Source organism: Rhinopithecus roxellana, chromosome 11 (genome assembly GCF_007565055.1).
Source record: "Rhinopithecus roxellana isolate Shanxi Qingling chromosome 11, ASM756505v1, whole genome shotgun sequence".
NCBI lineage: Eukaryota > Metazoa > Chordata > Mammalia > Primates > Cercopithecidae > Rhinopithecus > Rhinopithecus roxellana.
Window position 1 is genome coordinate 110,959,444 of NC_044559.1, and position 27,845 is coordinate 110,987,288.

Below are 27,845 nucleotides of genomic sequence, written 5' to 3' on the forward strand. Positions count from 1 at the left end.
CTCCCTGTAGCATTTCACACCTGGCTGGGTCTCCTGACTCGCGGCGTGAGTGAGCGCGGGAGCCTCCCTCCTTCAGCCGATCGACACCTGGGGGCTCCTCTGCCCAACCTCCTCACTCTGTCCACCCTGTCCTCTCCCTCCTCGGGCAGCTGCAGGGGACGCCTGGCCGGGGTCCCCAGGCTCCCCGCTCGCAACCCGCGGCCTCCTCCGCGGGCCGGGAGCGAACGCCCGGAGCTCGCCCGCGCACAGTCGGCGGTCCGGCTGCAGCGAAGCCGGGGCGGGAGGGCACAGCCTAACGGTCCGGCTGCCGCGCCCCGCGCCCCGCACCCAGTGCCCCGCCCGCGGCGCCGCAGCCACCTCCCGCCCGCCCCCTGCGTCATGACGCCGGCGCCCAACGCGGAAGCCGCTCGCGGCGCGCCGGGTCCAGCCGCGGGCTGAGCGCGGAGCCGCGGCGGGCGCGGGATACGGGCCGGGGCGCGAGCCGAGCGCAGCCTGCCGGGCCGAGCGGGCGGAGCGAGCCGAGCGGGGCCGAGCGCGCCGGCAGCGGCGGCGGGCGGAGCGGAGCGCGGCTAGCCGGGGCCGCCGCCGGGGGGATGCGGCTGCCTCCCCGGGCCGGGGTGTAGAGAGGGCGGGTCCCCGGCCTCGGGATCGCGGCGGTGGAGGGGACATAGGAGGCGGCCATGGCGACCCCTGGCAACCTAGGGTCCTCCGTCCTGGCGAGCAAGACCAAGACCAAGAAGAAGCACTTCGTAGCGCAGAAAGTGAAGCTGTTTCGGGCCAGCGACCCGCTGCTCAGCGTCCTGATGTGGGGAGTAAACCACTCGGTAAGGGCTCGGCTGCGGCGCTCGGTCCCCTTCCTCCTCCTCTTCCTCCTCGTTCCCCTCCTCCTCCGGCTGCAGCTGCTGCGGGGCGGGGAGCCGGAGCCAGCCCCGGCCCTCCGGCTGTTCGCCTGCCTCGGAGCCCCCAGCCCCGCGGCGTCTGCCCCCAGCCCTCCGGGCCGCCCAGGCACCACTTGCTTCCCCTTTAGATCTAGGGCCAGGTGCGGGACGGGGGTCCCGTGTGCATGTGGGGCTCACGGTGGGTGCCAGTGCCGCCCCCCGTCCGCCCGCCCGCCCGCGGGTCGGTCCCCGCTGCCTGGGAGGTGGGAAGTTTGTGCGGGGCATGGCGCCGCCTCGGCTGTCAGCCCCGGCGGGAGCTGCTGGGGGCCGGGTCCCGGCGACCACTGCCCGGTGTGGGGGCGGCGCGGCGCCCGCGTCCTCCGCCGGCGGGCAGGTGTACCTGTCCCGGGCTGGGCGCGTGCGAACCTCCCACTGGGACACTGGGGCGAGGATACCAGAGCGCGAGCAGATTTGGGGCAGTAGCTTTAGTGCTTAGGTCCTTTCTTTTTCCTTTAAAGGCAATATTACTGGGCACAAGTCGGCTTTTTGGCAAAGCAGCAGCCGATGTAAATATGGCTCTGGCCTCGGGCGGCATCCCTGCGCTTCTCCCGCATCGCCCTGCCGCTGTGCGTGCTGGAGAGCCCTTTGCGGGGAGTCTTCCTCCCTTCGTCGCCTCCCCCCACTTTGAGGAGTCGGGCAGAAGTCGCCTACTGCGGAAGGGCGGCTGGGGCAGGGACAGCAGGCGGGGGTCCCGAGTTGGTCGCACCCGCTGTGGGGGGTGTGGGAAAGGCTAGAGAAGAACGCGTGGAAAGGTTAGCGTCACGCACAGTCGGGGGTTGAGGATGCGCCGCTGCGGGCTATGCGGACTGCGGTTCGAGGGTCTGAAATAGCCGCCTGCTGATCTGACAGCGAGAAACTCCTGCAGTTTTAATCCACTTAGATAGGATCAGGAAACATGATCGGAGCTGTTGGCTCAGCCAGGAAAGTTTAAATGAGCTGTGAATTTTGACCATGACCTTAGTCACTGCAGTCACTTAGCATCTGGGGAAAAGTGTAAGTTCGCTTTCCCTGCTTTTGATTTCGATGGATGTCTATATGTCCTTTTCAGCGTAGTGGAAATGACAGAAAACCATGCTGGTTTTTTGAAAAAAACGCACTTTCAATGTAGTGAAGTTGTTTAAAATGCCTGAAAGCATCGTTTTTGTATTTTTCTTCCCCAAGCTGCGTAGGGGGAAGAGCGAAACAGTATCAGGATCGATCGTGTTTGCATGGAGTGAGTGTTTTTGAAAAAGTTGAGAAATGATTATTTTTATCCAGCTTAATGACTGATTCACTGAAGTTCATTTTAACTTCCTGACAACTTCTTTAGCTATTTGGGAATGTAAGTTGTTAGAAGAGCATGCATTACTGCACAAAAAACTCCTCTCTCAAGTTTTATTACAGAAAATGAAATGCGATTTTTCCTAGGTAATAAGTTTACAATGTAGAGTTACGTATAATTTTGTTAAGCTTTTTTATTCTTTACGTTATTAGTTTTTGGGTCCCTTATTACTAGAATAGAAACTTATAATTAAGAAAAGAACGAATACTGTAGTGCTTACTCATATCCTATTACTCATGTGTCTTTATCTCCTTTGGAGTTCTGGTGTTTTGGTCAGGAGAGTGTTTCAGTCTCGGGGTTTAATTTAGTAAGGTGGTGTCAACAATATGCTGCCGAAAGAGAGTGTGCTTTCTGGGAACTCATCTGAATTCCAGTTTGCCTTTAAAAATCTTGTAATTGTGTATCTTTTAATGTAATCACTTATGTTGCTACCTTACATTTATGAATTGCTACATTTGTTTTAGAGTTTCTTGCTAATTGGAAATATTTTGAAACTGAAGTGTTTCGTAGTGTATGACTTGTAAATAGTACATTTGGTGTTATTTTTCTTTTGCTCTCAAGAGAAGTTAGCAATTTTAAGTATCCACAACCAGAGGAGTGAAGTTTCCATTTCATGTAAATGTAAGCATGTTACTCATTCAACAGATACATATTGGGCACATACAGTGTTAGCTACTATGGGAAAGACTGCTAAAACAGCTCTAATATTTTTGTCCAAATATCTTTATTTTGAGGGCTCTGAGTTGACATAAGAAAGGTCTGTTTCACGGCCTTCTTTTTCAAAATATCTATTTTCTTTAGTATATTATTTTTGAAAAAAGAATGGAGGTGTAATATAAACATGAAATCTAAACACTTAGATGCTGTGTATTTCTGGTTTGATTTCATTTTAGGTGACAGTGTCTGATATTAGGTACATGTCTAACTGAGGTTTTATATGACCTGTGCACCCAAGTTCATAGTGTAATGTGAGAATAAATACGTCAGCAGTCTTAAGAACAAACAAGCATGGTGTTGTATATGAGCATCTTCCACATCCTGTGGTAAAACGTTCATTGGATCTGCGCTTTGAATTTTTCTTAAATTCTAACTGTTGACCTTGGGCATGTTAAGGTCAGGTTTTGGCATCAGTGTTTGCACCTGTGAACTGAGGTTGTTTGGATGATTTCCGAGTCTAACTCAAGATTCTGTGTTTTCAGTCTACTAGGTGCACAGTGTTGTACTAGGATTTGTAGAATCCTATATATAAAAGTTGTCTTACTATTATAACCTTCCAAATGCAGCAGCATTCAGGGAATTTTCAAGACCTTGACTAGAGGAGAAGGAAATCTATGGTGATTTTAAGAGACTGTGAACTAAGAGTTTGTTATATTGAATGTAGCTGAACTGCATTGCAGTCTATTAAGCCAAAGTCGATTTGATTGAAACATAACAACTTGCAATTAAGGTGAAAATGTTCAAGTCCATTGAGGTGGTAATGAAAATCTTGATTTGGGCAATGTTCATCGTCGGGAGTAAGCCTGCCATTGTGTGGTTAATTTGATACGTTACTGCTTTCTAACTTAAAATACCCATCAGTGGATGGATCAGTGCCAATATTTAAGTATTTTAAGTATTTCAATTTTTAAGAGAATATAACTGAATACATAAAGGAAAAGACTTAAGGCAGTTTTGTCTTGTTATATTTAGAATTAAACTAAAATGATCAAGCAGTAAGCGTCTTAAGATGATATTTTAATAGTGTGGGGAGCATGTTGAATGATATGAGCCAAGACTTATTTCAAATAGATATTCTAAAAGATTTTTATCCACAGTGAAATGTTAGCCTTTTAGAAATTAGTATTTTAAAACCTATTTAAATATCCAAAGGAAAACATTATCTGTATAGAAAAATCTTAAAGCACATAAAACTTGTTTAAAACATATAGTATTTAGAAGTAGCTAAGTATTGATGTTAGAGGCTTTTGGTTTAAAGCTGTAGAAGTTCAAATGAGCTTTGGCAAAAATGTCGGTATTGAGGGGTTTGGGGGGCCTATCACAGTAGAAGGAAAGGCTGGTTATGGAACCATGTGAAGAGCTGGGTGCTTGAGTGTGTGGGTGTGTGAGTGCGTGGGACTTTTCTGTACCCTTTGGCTCAGTTCTCCTTCATAGCTGGCTGGTTCCTCCACAGAGCAGGGAATGAACGGTTCCTGTATTTCATATTTTGTCATGTCTGCTCCCCCAAAAGGGCTTCCTGTCTCTAATTCAGTTATAAAAATACCATGGAAAGATTCCATTTGGGATTGGTCTGGCTTTGGTCATTTGTGGCCATCCCTTGGACTAAACAGTTATAAAAACATGGCAGCACTTGCCTGTTGGCGTTGGGGAAAGAACAGTCCCCAGAGAGGGGAAAGAGCCTGCCAGGCAGTGTCAGGCAGGTCTCTGTCCTAGTAATAGAGCTGGATGGTTCTGGACATCCGTGGGTCCTTACTGTGGGGATCTGTGAGGGCCAGCCTGAGGAACACCGTGTGCTGTGTTGTGTGTGGACTGGAGAATGCGTGGTGTCCTTGGTGGAGCATCAGTGGCTTTGATTATATTCTCCGCAGGCTCTGGTTTTTGGAATAAAGACCATATTATTGGATGCATCATAATTTTTTTTTTTTTTTTTTTTAGATTCATGGGTTTTTATTTGGGCACTGAAAGAAGATAAGGAAACTAAGTTTTAAAGTGATGTGAGTGACTGTGAAATGACTTTGACTGAATAGGACATAATAAGGCAATTACATTAAAATTAAAATTAGACATTAGATGCAGTTCTTGAGTGGAACCCAGCTACCATTCATTCAAGAACTAGTCTCCTCAAACTATTTTTTTGTTCTTTTTAATCTTCAGAGGAAAGAAACACACCAAGCAGACATACAGAAAGTTTACTAGGGAAGTCATTTTATACTCCCTAAAACTTGGGATTATGACCAGAGAACAGAATACATTTTCCTCTCCATTTGTCAGATACTTTAGAGTGAACTTTAAGTATTTATACTTAGAGTGAAGTCTAAGTATTTATAGTTAGTACTTAGTGTTACTTAGTACTTAGAGTTACTAAACTTCAGTACTCAGAATGATGCCCATGTCAGGTCAATAATTTCTATTTCCAGGGTATCCTGATCTGCTGTGCCTGTAGAAAGATTGCCGGCAAGAATTATAATAAACCACCAAAATCTTCTTTAAGTTGATTAGAAAATGCAGTCAACTAGAGTAATTAATTCTGCCAGCATAGCTTTCGAAATACAAATTTTGGAATTGAAGGGAATTGGTGCAATTTGGCAAAAGTGGTTTGTGGTTGGACAGATGAGATTCAAATGCTAACTCTGGCATTGATGGGCTTGAGCAGGTGATTTAGTCACTTGAGCCTCAATTTTCACATTCTTAAAATGGAGATAATGATTATGACTTCACAGGGTTGAGGGTTAAATAAGATACTGTATTTAAGGCTTAGCACTGTAATTAGCACATCATAAGGATTCGGTAAATGATGCCTAAAAGTAATAAAGTTCAAATGCAGTTTGGATGGTGATATATTAAAAGAACCAGATCCCTGTTTCTCAAAATTTAAGGTGCATATCAATCACTTCGAGACTTAAAAAAAAAAAAAAAAAAAGTCTGCTGAATTAGACTCTGCTGCTGGGCAAGTGGCTCATTCATGCCTATAATCTTAGCCATGCATTGGGAGGCTGAGGCAGGAGGATCACTTGAGGCCAAGATTTTGAGACCAGCCTGGGCAGCATAGCAAGACCCTGTCTTTACAAAAAAAAATGTAAAAACTTAGGTGGGCATGGCGGCACACATCTGTAGCCTGAATTCCTCAGGAGGCTGAGGTGGGAGGATCATCTGAGTCCAGGAGGTCCAGGCTGCAGGGAGCCGTGGTTGTACAGTGCACTCTAGCTTGGGTGACAGATGGAGGCGCCAACTAAATAAGAAACAATACAAATTAAAATGCAGAGTCTAATTCAGCAGATCCAGTGAGGGTGCTGCCTGAGACTGCATTTATCATACTCTCGGGTGGTGCTGATGCTGCAGGTCCACAGGCTACGTAGCAGTAGAAGGAAGAACTTTGCCACTAAGGATCTCTACCCCCAGCCCCAGCTGTATGTGATGAGCCCTTAGAAGAATCGTGGCCCCATGATAGATTAGAAAATTTGGGAGAAGAAATTGTAGGTTGGAAAGGGAGACAAGCAATTTAGATTCAAGAATGTTGAATTGCAGGTGGTGGTGGGTGGATCCTGCAGTTACACTACCATGTGCGATGTTGGAAAGGTGTGATTGGAGCTTGGGAGCCACTAGGGCTGGGATAGACCATTGAGACCTGCCTGTACAGAATTGGTGAGTCAGATCTCCACCAGAGGAGCGGGGACACTGGGGACACTTGGCTTTGAGGGAAGGACAGAGGAAGAAGAAACAGGAAGAGAAAACAGAGGTGGGCAGAATTAGATGCTCCCAAGTGCTTGAGAGTCATGGCTGTGCTTGTGCTAAAGTGATTGATTGGGGTTGGGGGTGGGTGTGAAAGCTTAAAGACTTAAGGAGCAAATGAGTGGAAGTAGAGGCAACTCCTCTATTTTGGAAGTTAAGTAGAAGGAAGGTGAAAGATGCCATTTTGTTAGGAATACCTGGGTAGTTTCCTTGACTCCTCTCTTTGTTTCCTTCTCACTTCTGTCGCTCCTAACCAGATTTGTTTCCTTCTTTCCTCGACTGATATTGCAACCCCCTAGCTTATTTCCCTGTATCTGCCTTTATCCTTATTTCTTTTCGTTTTTGTACCAGGGACTCCTATGGCAGTCCAGTGAAGGCCATAGCTATATTCCTTTTCAGAATGAGGCTTTTAAAGGAATAAATGAAAATACAGAGGATATGTCCTACCAAGTTCAAGGATCCCTTTAATTCTTTTTTTTTTTTTTTTTTTTTTTTTTTTTTTTTTTTTTTTTGAGACGGAGTCTGGCTCTGTTGCCCAGGCTGGAGTGCAGTGGCGCAATCTCGGCTCACTGCAAGCTCCATCTCCCGGGTTCCCGCCATTCTCCTGCCTCAGCCTCCCGAGTAGCTGGGACTACAGGCGCCCGCCACCACGCCCGGCTAGTTTTTTGTATTTTTAGTAGAGACGGGGTTTCACCGTGTTAGCCAGGATGGTCTCGATCTCCTGACCTCGTGATCCGCCCGTCTCGGCCTCCCAAAGTGCTGGGATTACAGGCTTGAGCCACCGCGCCCGGCCGAGGATCCCTTTAATTCTATCCATGGACCACTTGGGAGTTCATGAGACCCCATTAAGAACCCTTGCAAGAATAAGATGGGGATAGTGTGGGGTGAGAAAGTGGAGGGAGCACGCAGCAGCCAGGAAGAATACTCTGGGGGGAACACGCATGGGCTGAATTGATTACCGCCTTGGTCACAGTGCCTAGTACTTGAGATTCACAGCTGTTCCCTTAACCACTGAGCTGTGCTGCCTGGGCCAAGCTCAGGAGTCATTCATTGCTTTGAGTTCTTTTATTTTCTTAATCTTAAGAGCTGTTCTTGGATGGACAGAGTATTAGCTGTTAACATGGGAGAAAACTACTTGAAAAACTATGTTTCCCTTTATAGAAAGAAACTCATTGTTAATGTTCAGAGCATGTAGGGAGAGAACCAATACATAATTTGTTTATGACAGATGTTGTAGGGAGTTTTAAAACAGTAACTTACCTAAAGCTAAGCTTTGCAATTCTAAATGTTTATCGTTTTCCAGCTTCCTGGGCACAGTGATTAAGAGCTGTGGAGTCAGTGTTCGGTTGGCTATGTGACCTTGAACAAGTTATTTTGCCTCTCAGTTCCTTGTTTATAAAAGAAGGTAATAACAGTACCTACTTTGGAAGTTTGTTATATGGATTAAATAAATTTATACCTGTAAGATGCCTAAATAGTTGCTGGCACATGGTAAGTTCTTAATATGCTAGCTGTTATTATTACTATTCTTTAAAATAGAGACAGGGTCTTGCTATGTTGGCCAGGCTGGTCTCAAACTTCTGGCTTCAAGCAATCCTCTCACCTCCGCCTCCCAAAGTGCTGGGATTAGAGGCTTGAGCTACGATGCCTATGCTATTTTTTTTTTTAATGTTTTAAATGCTAAGATGTAGCAAATTATCAGATTGTATGCTAAATCAGTGGCTACTTTATCCTGTTTCGTAGTAGAACATCATTGTACTTGGCATCCTTGTGTATTTTTGAGTTATGAATTATCATTTTAGAATTATCCTTGTGCCCTTGCTTTACTTTCTGTATCTATTTTGTTATGTTCTTTCTTGTATTTTTCACACTTCCACTAGCGATTAGGTTCTTTGAAGTGTCAGAAATCTAATTCACATTCATTAGTTGCAAGTTATGTCAGCTGTTGACTTGATATTTCGCTTGTCTTTAAATATGGAGACACTGCAAGATGCTTCAGATGCAAAATGAATATATTGTGGACCTTGCCCTCAAATTGTGCGTAACTACAGGGGACACAGACATAAAGTAAATATATGTATAAATAACTACAGTGTCCAGAATGCTGGGGGTGGAGGGTATTGAATAGACTGTGCCGAACATTGAGCAAAGGCATGAAGTCGGTGAAGGGTTTAGACAGGAGGCAATTTGGGAGAAGAGCATTTCAGGCAGAGGGGTCAGCTGGTGCAAAGGCCCTGAGGCTGGTGCTTGCTTGGCCTGTTACAGCAACTGCAGGAAAGCTGGCATGGCTGGAGCACAGCAAGAGGGGGGATATAGTGGTTGGAGATGGGGCCAAGGTGCTAACCAGGACTGGATCATGATTACTTCTGCCTGGGGGACTTGGAGAAGCCTTGAGAGGAGGTAACAATGAGGAGGACCTTGAAGATTAAATAGAATCTCCCAGCTGCAGAAGATGGGTGACATGGTTCAGCTGTGTCCCCACTCAAATCTAATCTTGAATTGTACCTATAACCCCCAGGTGTTGTAGGTGGATCAGCTGGAGATAATTGAATCATGGGTGTGGTTTTCCCCATCCTATTCTCATGATAGTGAGTTCTCACGAGACCTGGTGGTTTTAAATAAGGGGCTTCCCCTTCTGCCATGATCGTAAGTTTCTTGAAGTCTCCCCAGCCCTGCAGAACTGAGTCAGTTAAACCTCTTTCCTTTGTAAAGTACCCAGTCTTAGGTATGTCTTCATAGCAGCGTGAGAACAGACTAATACAGCGGGGAAAGGCATATGCAGCCGAGGGTCTGACAGCCGGCAAAACCAAGCAGAGTGGAGAATGTGAGTAGTTGGCTTTGGCTGTGGCCACAGTGGCAGTACCCAGGAACATGTCAGAGATGCAGAGCTTGGGCCTCTGCAGACCTAGTGGAGCAGAATGTACATTTTAACAAGACGCAGTGATCGTCAGCATATTTAAGTCTGAGAAACACCCATCAGGGTAAATCTTTGGTTTCAAGCCCTGAGGTTCCTTAGATGTGCCTCAGGGGCTGGTGGGAGGGGACTGAGCTGGTGAGGGAATTTAGTCCTACCTCAGTTTCCTCCAGAACAGCCTTGTTTTTGTCCTCATTGTCATCTCTCTCTCTCTCTCTTTTTTTTTTTTTTAAACTGGGGCACAGAATATAATATGTAAAGGGGGTAAAAAGGTCCTGCAGCCAAGAAAATTGAAAACCACAGAGGAACATAATGGGAATGTCAGGAGATGGTTGAAAGAGTAGTTTGTTTGAGGCCACCTTTGAAGGACCAAGTGGTTGATGTTTGCCAGAGAAAAGTCAGCAGTTCTGACCAGGGTTACTTTAAAATTTGCCACAAATCTCAAATGACACTCGACCCGGAAGAGTTACTGCCTCCTTTAATATGTTCTCTACTCTCTGAAGTCATTTATTCCTTTTCCCCTCTCCTTCAACTTCCACCTAGTGTCCTGTCCACCCGTCCTCCCTTCAGCATATAACCTCATTTAGAAAGCATTGATTGAACAAATAGAAGCCGTCAGCTTCTGCTCTTCTCACCATCCCATTTAAATTTTGGACAGCTGGGTCTGTCAGTCTACAGACGTGCTGGAGGAGCTGCCCTGCCTGGTTTGGTAGCTGCTAGCCACATATGGCAATTTAAATTTCAGCTAATAAAACTTAAAATTCAGTTTCTCATATCAAGTGCTCACTAGCCACATGTGGTTAGTGGTTGCTGGATTGAATAGTGCAGATAGAGACGATTCCCACCATTGCAGTACCTTCCACTGACATGGCTCACTGCTCCGGGGCCATCTTGAAAGCAGAATAAACTACATCTTGAAAGCAGAATGAAACTACAACAACAACAGAAGCTCTCCTTCACCCTTAGTCTCGCATTTTAGTGTCTTCTCAGGTTTTCTGTTCCTTTTTTTTTTTTTTTTCTTGATGAGGTCTTGCTTTTTGGCCTGGGCTGGAGTGCATGGTGCGGTCACAGCTCACTGCTGCCTCAAACTCCTGGTCTCAAGCAGTCCTGCTTCAGATTACCTAAGTGCTGGCATTACAGGTGTTAGCAACCACACCTGCCCTGTTCCTTTTCATAGCAGGAGTGAAAGGCCTTGTCTCCAGGTGAGGTCTCCTGTTTCTGTGCAGACACCCTACCCGCCAACCCTTAACTTACCTGCCATGGTCTCCTTAACTTACTCCAATCCAGCTTTCACCTCCAGCACACCGAGGAAACTGCTCAACTCAGCATCGCTGGCGGTGTTCACGTTTTCAAATGCAGGGGGCTCCTTTTTTCTGCTTCTTGTTGTCCTTCTGCTTCACTAGCCACTCCTTAGGCACAGGCTCCTCCTCTTTTGCTCTGTCTGGAAACGCTGGAATGCCCCAGGCCTCTGTCCAGGATAATCTTCTACAATTACATTTACTTTACCTACATGGCTTTTTTTTTTTTTTTTTTTTTTTTTTTTTTTCCACTGTTTTACAGTGATGATTGAGAAATGTTTAACTTCAGCTCTAACTTTCCTCTCGGGCTCTGTATTCAGTTTCTTACCAGGTATCTTCACATGAATACCTAATAGACATCTCAGATGTCCCAAGCAGGCCTCTTGATTTCCTCCCTGCACTCTGCCTCATCGCCCGTCATAACCTAAACTGGCTTCTTCCCATCTCAGAAAATGGACCACCATAGACCCAGGAGCTCAAGCTTAAATGTAGGGACTAACCTTGATTATGCTTTTTCTCCCCACTCCTTCCCCACATTCCATTTTTGAGTCCTGAATCTGCATGCTTCTGTCTATTTGAATCCTCTTCTCAGGAACACTGTGGTAGCCTCCTATTTAGTCTCCCGGCGTTCAGTTTTGCCGTTTCAGTCCGCCTTCTCTGCAGCAGTGGCAGAGGAATCTTGCTGAACTGTAGATAAGTTCATGTCATGTCCTTAGTTAAACCTTCTAAAGGCTTTACATTGCATTTAGAATAAAATCCAAACCTTTTCTGACCTGCATGATCTTACTGGCCTGGGCCCCGTTTTCCTCCTTGCCCTCATCCCATGACACCCTCTTCATGATTCCTATGTTCCAGCCACCCTGCGCTTTTTCTGTTCCTAAAGGCAAGCTCAGAGCAGCCACAGTTCTTCAGTCTTCATTTTTCTCTTTGTTGGAATGGTTTTCCCTCTTTTATTTATTTTATTTTATTTTTTTGAGACAGGGTCTCGCTCTGTTACCCGGGCTGGAGTGCAGTGGCGCGGCCATAGCTCACTGTAGCCTTGAGCTACTGGGCTCCAGTGATCCTCTTGCCTCAGCCTCCTGTATAGGTGGGACTACAGGTGTGCACCACCATGCCTGGATAATTTTTAAAAACTTTTCTAAGAGATGGGGATCTCGCTATGTTGCCCAGGCTGGTCCTGAACTTCTGGCCTCAAGGAATCCTCCTACCTCAGCCTCCCAAGGTGCTGAGATTACAGGCATGAATCTCCATGCCCAGCCTTCCCTCAGATCTTTGGAAGGTTAGCTACTATTAGTTATTTTAGTCTCTTAGCTAAGGGGTTGCCTTCTCAGATGGCCTCTCTGACCTTCTGAGCTAAGGGAGCCCCTCCACTATCATACTGCTATTTTCCCTGTGACACTTAACACTATTTGAAACTGAGTTGCGTACATTTTTATTGCTTATCTCATTCAACTACAACAGTAAATTTCATGGCAACTTCGACTTTTCTTATTTACTAGCTGTATCCCTACATCTGAAACAGTGTGTTTAGGTAGTAGGTGCTCAGTACATATTGTTGAATGAATGAGGGGGGCTGGGATTCTAAACCATAGGCCATTAGTTCTCAGGTGGTGTATCATGAGGCCTCCCATATTCAATTTTCATCAACGTGTAGAGTACTTTTGTTATAATCAAGCGTAGAGCATTTTAGAGCATTTTGCTGAGCGGGTTGTGCAATGCGTTAGAGTGGGGGAAAACTTGCTGCAAATTGGTGATAAGAGGTATGGGGTAACTGCAAGCCAGTGCCAGAGAAAGGTTATGTTTACAGCAGCATGCAAGAACTGTGTGTTGTGAACATGACAGAGAAAGTTCAGAAAGTAAACAGCTTCTCTCAAACAGTGTCAGATGTTGAAGGGGCGCCAAGTGAATTGCGCGAAGACTATGAATGCATTTCTAAGTAATCTGAGATATTATTATGTAGAAGAGTGTGCTGCAGTGCTGTTACTGACTTGTTCTTTTAATGGCTTCAGACATGCTTCTCAAAGTACTAGTATGCAGAAGTGTGCCATAAGTTAAAGATTCCATAAACATTGTAAGAATAGTGATAATGTCAATATCTCAGGCCTTTGTGGGTCTTTTTCTATTGTGTATTGTTTCTGCTGGTTCTTCTTCATGGTGCCTTGTTGCCATTTCTCTTTGGTTCATTTTGGCTCTTAGCTGCTCACTTCCCTTGGATAGTTATTCAGGGAGCATTCTTCAAGTCTTAGGATAAAGATGTATCCTTCCAGAGGAATTATTTGTTTTTGTCACATGTCTAGGGGTACTGGAGACCAAGACCATTTGAAACTAAATTCACAGCTTGGAATTTTTTGGAACTCATGATGATATAAAATTGAGCTGCAGTCCCTGGGGTGGAATGATTTTATTTTTGGTAGACCCATTGTAGCCTTATGGAGAAAAGGTTTCCTATTAGACTTCATACCTTGGGTGGGCCCTAGGCTTTGTCTTCTGTTCCTGTCAACCCATGAGACCATCAAAGCCTTTAGAGCCAAAGTGGCTTCCATGACTAATTACTCTTCCTGCTTCCAGTTTTCACTAAGATCTTGGCAGGCCAACTTCTCTCCTCCCTCTTCCAACTCTTTGATGCCTTCAAGAAGATGTTTAAGAAAATGTTTTATTCAAGACGTTTACTTATTTTCAGTGCAGAGCTGACCTGAATAACCCTATCAGCAGAAATGCAAATCGACCTCAAAGTTTCAAAAGAGGGAAGCCAACAGTAAGTGAGACAGTGAGAAGCCAAAGCATGGTGGTGCTTCTGCGGCCTTCCAGGGATGGATCCGTGAAGGGAGTCAGTGGGACAGGAGGTGGGACTGCAAGAAGGAAGGATGCCATTGCTGTCTTCTAGAGGTGACGGGAACCTGAGCTTGGGCAGGGGTAACAGACAACCAACAGATATTGTTGCCTTTTTTGTTTCTAAGAAGGATAACCAGGTATAGATGTGGTAGAAGCTGTGTTGTCTAAGTGGCCCATAGCTTAAAAGGTTTGAAGATGCTGCTCTAAACAAGCAGACAAAGGATGTGCTTAGAGATATTTCAGGTGGAATCAGCTGGATTTGGTGACTGTTAGGTAACAGGAAGGAATTGACAATGACTCACCTAGGTCAGTTTCTTACCATTCACACTCTCCATTACATTACTGTTATTTGGGGGCTGTTAGCTCCTGGCGAGGTACCCCTGCCCGCCTTGCCACGACTGGGATTGTACACACAGAGACTGTGACACAGCAGAGGATTAATGAACTGCTCTGGGAGAGTTAGCGGTAGGCTCTTGAAATTCTTCAGGAATTGAGTTAGAATTAGCGTGATGGATGGAGAAGCTGGAGAAAACACGTTACAGGCAGAGTAATGCATACAAAAGCATAAAGGGTATGTGGCATTTCCAGGGAACTGCCAAACCCTTCTTCAGGTGCCACTATACTTCTCTCCTTCTGATTTTATGGTTTTATTCGCGTCCGTTCTTAGGGAGGTGTTCTTATTTAAATTACTTTTGTTTGCGTTAGTTTCTCTAGGCTTGGTCATTTAGGCTTAGAAACATATTTGCAAGTTGCTAGACACGCTAATTCAGAGCTTAGTTTATTTGTAGTTGTAATAAAGAAGCCTTGCTTTTGTTTTTTCAGCTTGGACTTTGAGGAAGGTGTTTGGTATTAGTCAACCCGAGAGTGACCTCTATAGCATTCCACATGACCTGCACAAAGGCGGCAGGTGGGGGCTGACATCAGTATTGCCACCTGCACACCATAGCAAGGGGCTGCATTAGCGGGAGACAGGCACCCTTTTTGTGAGTTGTCCGCACAGAGGAGGCTCATTTTCTGATGTGCACAGAGGTGCCTGTGTGCGAGAGGCTGCCCCACTTTGCCCTGCTTTTCTTGGATCATGCATCCAAAATTTCTCATGTCATATTCCCAAGCACTGGTGTCTTTGGAGGAGCTTTCAGGTGGTGGTGAGGCTGGACAGAAGAAAAGAAAGTGGGGTTTAAAAAGTCCCCTTACACATTTGAATCTGCTTTAGAAAATGTACCGTTGTGCGGTCTTTGCTGCTGCTACATACATGCTTCTATAATGCAGATTCACTTGTATGAGATTGGCGTATCGGGAATGTGGCGTAGGATGTAGGAATTGGTCCGTATGCAGTTTTCCTTGAGTACGCCACTGCCTCCAAGTATCAGCAGCTAGGTGCAAAGTACACTAATACAGTCCAAGGCAACAAGTCAGACTGGGAAACAGGACTACATACCTTGCTCTTGCATCCGTTTTCTTCCTCCTGACTCCAGCAGCCGACTGCTCGATCTTGGAAGTACTCATTTCAGGGTTCTCTCCCATCTTTGGACATTTTCTCCTAGTCTGTGTGACTTAGAAGCCTGGTTAATCCTTATATTCCTTCCCTAGTGATCCTCACCTTTCTATTTCTAAACTCCATTATATATCTATTAGAAATTACACTAAAATATTGTTTACTTTTCTATTTTTAGGATTTTTATTTTTAAGCATTCTGGTGATAGAGTTTCATAGTCTTTATGTGGTCTGCCTAAAATCTGGATTTTAGTGTGTATGCAGAACTTAGAAATTTTTCAGAAATACATATATTGCATTACAATAAAAGTGTTTGTATTTACAATGTATTTTGAACAACTATATGCCCAGGCTGGAAGTTTCCCAAAGAAAGATGTAATCATTGTTGGGTTTGTTTGTGTGTAATCATTGTTGGGTTTGTTTGTTTGTTTCCAAGGGTAACCAGGTATAGATGTGGAAGAAGCTGTGTTGTCTGAGTGGCCCATAGCCTAAAAGTTTTGAAGATAGTGCTCTAAACAAGCAGAACATTAATTTCTTTGTCGGCTCTTCGAGTTTTCTTACTAATCCTCCTCTGGCCTGACCATGTGTCCCTCCTAAGTCGTGCACATTCCCAGGTATCTAGTGTGTTCGGATGTCTCCCTGCGCTACTCAGCAGCTACCTTTTTCAGCATTGGCCTTAGCTTGCTTCTGTGTCCAGGAACAGGAACAGAAGTTTTCTTCTCAGCTGTCCCCTGTCCCTCTTAGACCAAGTCCACAGGCTTTTACTACATTAGGCCTTGGAGTACATTTCCTGCAGAATCGAAGGGCCAACTTACAAATGAATGTTTGGAACACAACCCATTCATAAATTAGGTTCTGCCTGCACCCAGATGGAAAGTTAAATGCTTTGGCATCAGAAGAACTGTTGGGAAACAGATATTGTTTCTGAAAGTATGATAAATCCATAAGGCACTTGCTTTTTTGGCACATTGCGCCAAAGTAGGAGGACAGGAGCAAATTTTAGGGACATTAAAAAAAAATAGGTTAGGAGAAGCTAATCTTTTTGTCTAATTCACTTTCTCTTGCAGTTCTGGCATCAGATACTCACAAATTGAACACATGCCAATGAATATTTGAGCCAGGAAATAGCTAATAGTGAATATTTTTATTATGTGTTATATAAAGTTTCTTCTTATGCTTATTTAGGTGAATTCGAAATATGATTTCAGTGGAATTTAAGTTCTAATAAGTACAGATATATAGCATATTTTCTGAAAAACTTGAAACACACAAATATAAAAAATTACTGTAGCCATTCTATGAAGAAGCAACCAGTGTTAATGTTTTAATGTGTTTCTTTCCAATATCTTTTTTAAAAAAATCTCATTGAGACTATTCTGTCTATATATTTCATCTTACTATGTATTCACAGTGATTTTAATTTTTTGATCACTGCTTAATAATTAGGTTGATGCAAAAGTGTGGTTCTTGCCATTACTTTCAGTGGCAAAAACTGCTATTACTTTTGCACCAACCTAAATAGTTTAATGAAGTTTAATAGTCCAAACATTGGTCCCAGTATTTTGCCACCATAAATAATGTTGCTGTCAGCATCTCCCTGTATGAAACTTTCTTATTTGGGATGATTTCCTTAGAACAGATTCTCTTTTTGGGGAATTTACTTGGTCAAAGGGTATGAATATTTTAAGGTTCTTAGTACATGTTGCCAATTTGCTTTCAAAAAGGGTTATACCAGATTATAACCCTAGCAGTGTGGCTAAGAGCTGCTTTCCCACATCCTCTGCTTTCAGGGTTCTAAGTTGAACAGCAAAGATTAGAACAAAAAGATATCCTTTTTTTCCATATCCTTTTAACCCACTGAAATCTCTTTATAGGGATTTTCAGCAGTTCGACCAAAGATGTACGCACACAGGCAGTGTGGGAGTATCAGGTCTGAGGTTGGAGGATGGCTCCCACATAGGCTGCCTGGCCCAAGTCTGCCCTCTCAAAAGAGCTGCTTTCAACTGACCCACTTCTCCCAGTTTTTCTTCATCGAACTCTAGGAAGAGAGTGCCTGGATCCCGGAAGCAGGTCACCATCCACTGTCTATGGTTGGTTAATTTCTGCTGGCCACAGCCCACATGATTTATATTAAACCCAATCCAATAGCATTTAATGGCAGGCAGAGTTCTTCCCATGTGAGTAGACTAGTCAGGAATTTGCAGTTCATTATTCAGTCTGACTGCTTAACATTAGACTCGACCTATGGATGATTCACGTGAACTACTTCAGAAAATGTAATGTGACATCTGCTAGAGTCCATAATTATGGTATATGTGTTTTTGTTTTTAATTAAAATTTTTTTTGAGATGCAGTTTGCTCTGTTACCCAGGCTGGAGTACAGTGGTGTGAATCATAGCTCACTGCAACCTCGAACTCCTGGGTACAAGTGATTCTCCTGCCTCAGCCTCCTGGAATAGCTGGGACTATAGTTGTGTGCCACCATGCCCAGCTAATTTTTAAAAACAAATTTTCGTAGAGGTGGGGGTCTTGCTATGTTGCCTAGGATAGTCTCAAACTCCTGGGCTCAAGTGATCTTTCTGCCTTGGCCTCCCAAAGTGTTGGGATTTCAGGCATGAGCCACCACACCCAGCCTTGCTTTTTAAATGTTGAATGTTACCATCCCTCTACTGTGGTCCTATAGTTTGGCTTGAAGCTTGATTCTGTGTGCTGACCACTCTGTCCAGCATTATGCAGTATAAATAATGCCGGTCACTTGTGCTGACCTCACAAACATTCCGAAGCCTGGCAAGGAAGGTATGGAAGCTCAAAGTTTTGCTCCATAACTGTAAGTACTCAGGCTTCTTTCCGTTTAGATAGCAAGACACTCAGAAAGGAAAAGCAATGCAATTTTAATTTTTAACTCTTTACTTAACATACAAAGTAGACTTTTTTTTTTTTAAGCTGAAGGAAATGAACTCCAGAGAACATTGAAGAAAAGTGAAGGAAAAAAGCAGCGCTCTTAGAAAGAAAGGAAAGGTCATGCTTATAAAATGTAGCCATCTAGATACACTGTTATTTCCACTTTATGTGGATGTATTTTATTGTGACAGTGCTAACTACAGTTGCCAATTTTCAGGAGGCCTAAATTACTGACTATTTTAGATGAATTCAGGCTTTAAAATTAGCCCTGGGATAATATATTTCTTTTAAAATGGAACCTTAATTGATCCTTATTTTTTAAAGCTTGAATTAAGTAGAAAATTAAGGGTCTTTTGTAAAAGATAATATATATTTAACTTGGATGATTACCTAATAAAGAATTATTCCTTGTTCTAGTGTTTTAAAATATTAAATGTTTGACACAAAAACAGACCATTCTGAATAGGCTTTGGGAAGTAGGTGACTCTTCAGTATGAATAAACTATATGTAATTTTTCATTAACTTCAAAATAAGAACTTTACAAATTATGGATATAAATTTTTATGCCCTATTTTAAGAAACTACCCTTTTTTTCTTATGTGAAAAATGTCTGCAGGATTGAAAAAAGCTTCCATATAGAGGAATATATTGAATGAATTGTGTTCCACTTAACCAGAGTGGCCAAAGACTATTTCAAAACAAATTTATTCCCATTTCTGAACCTTCAGAACAGGAGACCACTTAAGGGTTCATTTCAATTTGATAATTTATAAGAAGATAAGACTACTCTGATGGCATGTAGAATGGTCCTAAAGTAATTGGCTCAGCTAGAAACACACTTATAACTGTTAGGCATGTCAGCTGAGGAGAGACCCTTATAACCTGTGTTTCCTACAAAAAACAAACAAAAAAAACCCAGTTCTTTTGTGAAAGTAAAGAAGTTGATGGGCTAAATGAAATATGTTACCATATGTTGAAATATTCCCTAGCTGTTACACATGTTGGCTGAGGTTGTTGTGCTGATCTGGCCACATGACTGATATGTTGAATGGGAACATAGCCAGTGTGCCTTTAAAATATTATGTCCCTCTGAGGAGGGATTACAGATGACTTTTTGCTTTCTACTTATACCTTTTTATAGGTTTCTTACAAAAATATTGAGCATGCAGTCTTCTTATAATTAGGGAAAAAACCCAAGACATGTTCTAAGGTGAGATGGGTGATGGGAAGAAATCTGTATACAGTCAGCCCTCTGTATCCAAGGCTCCTGAATTTTCAGATTCAACCAACCACAGGTTGAAAATGTTAAAGGAAAAAAATAAAAAATATATAAGTAAAAGCACCAATACAGTAAAACAGCTACTTACTGTGACCATTACATTGTGTTATGTACTTATACATGGACTAGAGATGATATAGAGTATATGAGAGGATGCATGCAGGTTTTACACAAATAATATTTTATATTAGGGACTTGAGCATCTGCAGAGTTGGTATCCTGGGGGGTCCTGGAACCAATACCCCAGAGATACCAAGGGAAGAATGTATATTGAATTCAGTGAGGCAGAAATGACTTGTACATTTTGGTTTGTGAAATAAAATATTCTCTTGATATAGGGGATTTTTTTTCTCTGTGTAGCCATCCTAGGAAATCCCTTGATTAAAAGAAATATTGATTGTACTGGGAGAAACAATGAAATAATAAATAATTCTAAAAGTTGTCACTTTTTGTGAGTTTGGGAAAAACAAGGGTAAACTGCAGGGATTACCACTAATTTACCTACAGGTATCCAAGTTTTTATTGCATCTTAGCAGTGAAAAAATCTGAGCATGTGCTCTCAATATATGAATTTTTTTTTATAAGTTTTCCTCTGTGTACTATTGAATTACTTTGTCTTATATGCAGAAATTTTAACAGGATGCACTGAAAGTAAGTATTAGTAACTAAAACTTGTTAAAAATTATTGATATCATTAAAAATTATCATTAGTGTGTAGTGGATTTTATTTTTTCAAATGAAGATTGTGTGGATGAGTTTGTATCACTGGTTTTAAAAATGATGAATATTTTATGATAAAGCAGTTTGAAGGTTTGGTCCTATATTCATTTTGCTATTTGGTTTTAATAGCTCAAAAAGTTACCTACAAAGGTGTACTGATCCAAATGGGTAAAGTGAATTGTTGGCTGTGCTTATTAACTGGTGATTCTCATTTTCACATTGTCTGCCAGTTAGATAAAAATTTTGATTAAAAGTTTTCTGGCAGATTTCTATTTTTGTGGATAGCACTAAGTTCTCATAAAATGTGTTCCAGTTTATATTAAGGATAAAGAGGTTGAAAATAAAAAATGTTTTACATTTATTGAAAATTTTAAAACAGATGAGAAGTATTTTCTAAGTTGTTTGTACAAAAGATACAAAAGCACATCTCTTTTCAAAATACTTTCTCTGTAGTCTGAGTTTCTTTTCAAAAAAGCGGTTATTTTCTAGCACTTCTTAAAACCTCATTTTTACCTTAAAGGGACTGATTAAGGTCATTGAAAAAAACATCTGCCAGGTCTTACTGACAGCCACTTGCGATCAGAGTAGGTCAGGAAATTTGGAGCAAATTGTATTTATGTAAGGGAAAAATGTGTTAATCATTCTTAAAACAATTCTTCTATGTGTTTTGCCCACGAGAGAACTGTAACACCTCTGTATGTTACAAAACATTTTTGGGGTCATGCCCCACCTCATTACTGAAAGGTTTTGTTTTTTATACTGCATAGATGGTATCCCTACGTGAATAAATTGAACAGATGACAGAGGGGCCCACTGCCACATCTTGAGTTATTTAAGTGGCATGTGACATCTAACCTATGGACCTAAATAAGGGCTGTCAGTGTTGGTAAAAGCTGCATTTCTTAGCTTTTAAGGTAAAATTAAGTGTAAGTAGACATTCTGACAGTTTCTTCTTGCACTCAGTGGATTGTCTTGCTTACCCCTCCCCCATACACATCACTTAGATTTTCAGGTACAGGAACCCTTCAGTATCCCCAGGGGATTGGTACTAGGCTCCCGCAGACACCAAAATCCTCAGATGCTCAAGGCCTGCAGTCACCCCTGTGGCACCCGAGGCTATGAAAAGGTAGTCCTCTGTATCCACGGACTCTGCATCCAGCCAGTACTGTATTTTTGAATCGCCTTTGCTTGAATCCGAGGGCTCTGCATACTCAAATAAGGGGTGTAAATGAAGGAGAGAGTGACTCTGGACTTAACACCTCTTTTATCAGGCTCTCTTCATTTCTTGGCTTCATTAAAAAAAAATCATAAACCATCAGAACCAGATGGTAGTTGTGATTTTTTGTTTTTCTAATCCCTTCATGTTATAGATGAGAAAGCTGAGACAGTGAAATAAAGAAACAGTGCTCAGTGATAGAGCGAGGACCAGAATTATGTCTCCCCACTGAGCACCAGGCTGGGTGTGTGTGTGTTAAGGTCATCTGTGGGTAGTGTGTTGATGACTAAGCTCCCCAGATGGGAACTAGTGGAGATCTGTTGATATCTAACTTCCTAAAAACTAATTTCTCTCTCAGATCTCTCCGCTCTGTTCTTTTGTTTCCCAAACATATGGCCTTGAAATCATCTTTAGTTTTTGTCTTTTTGCTTTCTACTTATAGACACATGCTTTGTCTAGCTATTACTGAGACGTGAAGAATACTCATACATAGGTTCTCATTTCCTGAGAAATTGCCTTCTAAGTGAATCAAGATGCCATGTAGAATCACTCTTGGACTGTTTTTAGTGATGAAGGTGAAATCCTTGTATGTGTTACTCTCCAAAAGCCTTAAAAGTTTAAACAAAGAATGCATAGGTAAAATAAAGCAAAATGCAGTCAGTTAAAAAAAAATAATCAAGTTGTAAAAATGGGGAGAGCAAAACACATTTAACCATAAAATTTTTCACAGTCCTGGTTAAGGAAACTGACATTGGAACTTGAAACTTAGGTTTGAATTTCTTAGTAGCCATGACAAATCTGTGATCTAAGTATCCTGGTCTAATGGGAGGACAAATACTGGTTTATTTTCACTCCCTGATTCTAAGGAAAACTTACGACCCCAGTCGATTAAAATAGGACTAAAATTAATGGATATGCAGAACTGTTTGTTATTGAGTCCCATGAAAGCCATGGCAAAATGGGACGCACACCCAGAGTGAGGTAGCCCAGAGGTATGGCTTTCTCCCAGCCCGGCTGTAAACAGAGATCAGCCTTGAATAGATGATTCCTTCAAGAACATTTTCCAGTCCAACTCGGTGAAAAATTGAGATCTCTACTGAGTGCCTAAAGGACATGTTTTCTGCATGGTTGACTGAAAGCAGATTCGTATACCATAGTTACCTTTGCATGTAAAGACCTTGTACCATTGGGTCAAATGAGAACCTGACTTGTGGTCTTGTATGAAGGGCTGTTCCATCTCTAAGGGAAGGCCATAGGTGGGGCCTAGATATTTCTGAGAAAACATTTGACCGTAGTACTCTATTGAAGCCCTGAATTCTAAGCTACAGAGCAGAAAAGACAATGTCTAGGAAAAGAGACACCAAGTGCCTACCCGTTTCACAGAAGAATCTAGATGCAGCTACTGTAATATATTTATTTAGAATCACATCCCACCCTGCCCTGGTTCTCAAATAATCTAGTGTGGATTTTAGACAATTTTCAGTTGTCTAAGACAGGGATTCCCAACTCCTCCTCCACGGATGGACCAGTAGTGGTCCATGGCCTGTTAGGAACTGGGCCACACAGCAGGAGGTGAGCAGCAGGCAAAGGATCAAAGCGTCATCTGTATTTACAGCTGCTCCATTACTCACATTACCGCCTGAGCTCTGCCTCCTGTCAGATCAGTGGCAGCATAAGATTCTCATAGGAGTGCAAACCCTATTGTGAACTGTGCATGTGAGCGATCTAGGTTACTTACTCCTTATGAGAATCTAATACCTGATGATCTGTCACTGTCTGCCGTCACCCCCAGGTGGGACCATCTAGTTGCAGGAAAACAAGCTCAGGGCTCCCACTGATTCTATATATTATTGAGTTGTATAATTATCTCATTATATATTACAGTGTAATAATAGAAATAAACTGCACAATAAGTGTAATAGTCTTGAATCGTTCCGAAACCATCCCCACACCACCCCAGTCCCTGGAAAAATTGTCTTCTGCAAAACCAGTCCCTGGTGCCTGAAAGGTTGGGGATTGATGGTCTGTAAGATGGTTTTCTATTACACAGTTCAGACTAACAATGACAAGAAATTTAGAATCTCAACTATTGTTCTATTTCCAGCAGTTCTTCCTATTCAGTAACTATAGGAGAAACATTTTTAAGAAGGCTTATTTTTGGGAAGTTAGAGCTGTGTTGTTGAAGGTGTGCTCCTGAGAGCTGTTTACTCAAACCCTCATGGGTCAAGCTTTATGCTGAGAGCAGGGTTTCCCTTGTAGTCAGGAGTTTATACCTGGAAACATAGCAAATGACACAGTGGGAGAACCACCTCACTGTGGAATCGGGTAGGGTGTACATACAGAAATGAATTTTAAATGTTAAAGTATTTCTATTTTACACAAATGATTGTGTGAGGACTTAGATTTTTATGATAAAAAGTATGGAATAAAATTTGAAAAAGCTTAATAAGAACTTCTGGAAAACAAAAGCAAAAACAAGTCTCCTTTGGTATAAAGATGCATATGCAGTGGAAGGAAAGGTACTAGGGTGGCAGTCGAGCATCCTGGGAGGAGGAGAAGGGGCAAGAGTCAGAATAAACATAGGGCTCTGTCATGTATAAGTCTGAAGAAAAGAGGGCTGGTATATGGATGAGCATTTCAGACCTTTTAACTACAGAGCTGGAAGATAATGCAGGTTCCCAGGAGGTAGGATGACGAGGACAAAGGAGGGCAGGCCTGATCTATTCAAGGGATGAGCTGTGGGCTGTTCTGAATTGCAGATGCCATCCTGAATTGCATTTGGGTAAAATAGGCTGCAGTAGTTCATGCACACAGTTGCTTCCATTTGGCACACATCGTTTGAACCTCAGGCATTTCTTAAGACTTTACCAAAACCACTCAGTTTTCTTATGTGTAAAATCAGGATACCACCACCTCTTCTGTCTCCCTTAGGGTGTTACATGGGGGACCAAATCCTTTTTTCTACCCTGGAGCAAGTGCCAGGACAAGGGAGGAGGTGGTAGAAATGTTTGCTCAGGTGCCCACAGCCAGTTGATGCCTCACTGCTCTTGTGTTTGTATTGAATCCCTTTGTTAATTTTTTTCTTGTTTAGTGGAAATACATTGGGTGATTTTGCAATCAGTGCAGCATTGCGTAATAATTAAAGGGCTAGCCTTGGCCCCAGACTATTTCAGAATCTAACCCTCCCATTTGCCTTGCATGATTGCTTATCTCAAGCTCAGTTTTCTCCTCTGTAAAATGGTTATTTCTTGCCATGTTATTAAGAGGACAAAGTGAGGTATGGACTGCCCAAGTGTTCCGAGTGCACTCAGTGAATCTTAGGGTTTTTCCTCCCCTTCTTTGGTATTTGAGCTCTTTGAAGAAAAATCCTCTTAAAAGAGGAGATATGTTGGGTTTTTGTCACTCTCTCCCACAAGAGGAGATATAAAAACCTTTCAAAATTTTAGTATTTCAGCTTGTGGAAAACACATTAAGATGGCAAATAATCTTAAATTAGTGGAGTTAATGATTTCCAAGTAGGAGGAACCCTAATGATTTAAATATGCCCCGATGCTGTGTTAACTTACAGAGCGTAGCATAGTGCCTCAGTTCAGATTTAGGAGCCTACTGGCTGGACTCAGCACTTACTAGCTCTGTTACCTTGGGCAAGCGCATTAATCTCTCTGTACCTCAGTTTTATTATTTATACAATGGGACTAGTATTAGCACCTAAATTGTGGGATTGTTCCCCCAGCCCCTACTCCAAAATAGGGTATTTTTAAGGTTTAAATGAGTTAATATACATTAAACCCTTAGAACCATGCCTGGCCCTGTTTGCTGTTATTTATTATTGTTATGATGCTGCTGCTGTAGTGCGAATAAGGTCAAGAGTAATTTAAGTTTTGAGAAATATTTAATTATAATAAAATGTCTTTGGAAAAGCAGTTATAAGGACTCCCCCCCACCCGCTTCAGGGCTCAAGTGTTTGAAAAGAGTAAGTACATTCCAGCCTTACTCAGTAATGTCCTTACAGGGATTCCGCTTTTGTGCATCAGGCTTTTGTGACATGAAAATGTTGCTAAAGAAAAACTTGAGCAGTTAGTAGAGACACCGCAAGGTATTATAGCAACAACCATCAATTTGCAGTGATTATGCTATGGTTGGTTGTTCTCATATGCTTCCACTTTCTTTGTAGTAATACCTGTATGCATTATTTACAATTCCAAATTGAAGCCATCCATTCCTTTACTGTCATGCATCTTGAAATCTGTGTGCAGTCATCCCTCAGTATCTGTGAGGGATTGGTTTCAGGACCACTCCCCATACCAAAACCCTGAAGATGCTCAAGTCCCTGATACAAAATGGCATGATGTTTGCATTTAGATTGTGCACATCCTTCTGCATGCTTTAAATTCCGTCTCTAGATTACTTACAGTACTTAATACAATGTAAATGCTATGTACGTAGTTGCCATACTGTATTGTTTAGGGAATAATCACACACAAAAAAGTCTGTCCGTGTTCAATATAGCTGCAACCATCATAGGCCTAATTACATTTTCGATCGGATGCGGAACCTGTGAATATGGAGGACCTACTGTATGGGCTTCATCGAGGGGATTAATGACATTTCAGAGCAGTGTTTTTTTGTTTTTTAAAAATATTTTTTGATGTACACGCCTTTATTAACTGAGTGCTCAGGAATAAGCTCAGTGTGTGTAACAAACATGGAGAAGGAGAATTGCTCCCAAGGAGAAGAGAGGGGGTGAGGGGCAGCATGGGGAGTGAGGAGGAGAGGAAGGACAGGGGGACCAGGGCTAGCCCCCCACCCCAGACACCCTAGCTCCTAAAGGGTTCCACCAGGCCACCCCTGTGCTCCTCGAAGAAAAATCTGCTAAGGAAGAAGAAAAAGATGGGTTAGTGTTTTTAATGTGATAGACAAATGAATCTAAGTGATTCCTTGCATGAATCTAATTCTTGATGATAGTCCATTATTTGAGATGTGTGCTAAATTATAACAAGCCCAGACCTTTTACCCTTGGCTCTGGGTATGCATATATGTAAGGAACTTAATGGTAATAGGAACACTCTGTTATCCAGTCTAGTAATAAACCATTAATTGTACCAGATAAAAAATATTATGAAATGAAGATCTAAGATTGAAATGTCACAACTTCTATGAGTAAAACATTTCAGCTGGGCATGGTGGCTCATGCCTATAATCTCAGCACTTTGGGAGGCTGAGGTAGGAGGATCACTTTAGCCCAGGAGTTCAAGACCAGCCTAGGCAACATAGCAAGACCCCCGTCTCTACAAAAAATAAAAAAATTAACCAGGCATGGTGGTGAGTGCCTGTAGTCTCAGCTACTCAGGAGGCTGAGGTGGGAGGATCACTTGAGCCCAGGAAGTCAAGGCTGCAGTGAGCTGAGATGGTATCAGTGTACTCCAACCTGCAGAGCAAGACCCTGTCTTAATCAGTTAATCAGTATTTCATGCTTGTAGATACTCTGTGGTTTTCCCACCAGATACTGTCACTACTACCAAAGAACCACATAAGCAAATTCTGTAAATCGTTCTTAACTTTGTGCCGGACACCTGAGAATGAGGACAGGTTTATTAGCTATAGTCCTTCATCTTGAGTCTGTATAGAATCCAGTCCTCTACTGATACTGTACGTAAGTTACTCAGTGTTGCCAGTTTTCTTTTTTCTTCATGCTGCTTTCTTACTGTATTCAGAAAAATTTCTTCTTTAAAAACGTTTCAGATTATTGTCACTTTCGGCCCTTTACTCATCTCTAGTAAAATGTGAACTGAATACATTTTCAGCTGAGATGTTTCAGTTCATGCTACGGGGTCTCCTGTCTGTGTGAAGATCTGACCTATGGTGTACTTTCTCTTCATTTTTTCCCGTATTTCTTTTTCTGAAATTATTTTTATTCTATATATGTGAGGTTTACAACATGATGCTTTGGGATTCACAGAGATAACTGACTATAGTGAAGCAAATTCACCTGTCAATGATCTCGCACAAAGTAGGCCCTTTGTATCTGCATGTTCTGCATTTACAGATCCCACCAACTACAGATCGAAAATACTTGGGAGAAAAAACAAATAATATAACAATGAGAATAATACAGACTTTTTAAAAATGCAGTATAACTATTCACATAGCGTTTACATTATATTTGGGATTACAGAAATGATTTAGAGTATCCAGGAGGATGTGTGCAGATTGTATGCAAAGCTGCGTCATTTTATATCAGGGCCTTGATCATTGTGGATTTTGGTATCCTGAGGGATTCCTGCAACCAGTTGCCCACTGATCTCGAAGGACGATGGTAGTTAATTTGTGTGTGTGTTTGCATGTGTATGCGTGTGTGTGTGTCTGCGTTTGTAACAAGTAACTAAAACCTACTTATTTAACAAAAATCCCCGATACAGTTTTATGAACTCTAGCCCTCATGTTAATACATGAGGTCTACATTAGACCTCTAAACTTGTTCATCC

At 42.4% G+C, this 27,845-nt stretch overlaps 1 protein-coding gene across 4 annotated transcripts in view; it reads left to right on the forward strand.

Moving 5' to 3' along the window:
• Positions 1-425: 425 nt before the first annotated feature.
• The window catches only part of PIP4K2A (phosphatidylinositol-5-phosphate 4-kinase type 2 alpha), a 187,606-nt gene continuing 160,186 nt past the window's right edge, over positions 426-27,845 (forward strand). For 3 of the 4 annotated variants that reach the window (XM_030940296.1, XM_030940297.1, XM_030940298.1), the window contains exon 1: positions 430-824. In XM_030940296.1, coding sequence (XP_030796156.1) covers positions 681-824 — 144 coding nt within the window. In that variant the 5' untranslated portion in view covers positions 430-680. Of the gene's footprint in view, positions 825-27,845 lie in introns of all 4 variants that reach the window. The other variant, XM_010367562.2, reaches the window with a different exon arrangement.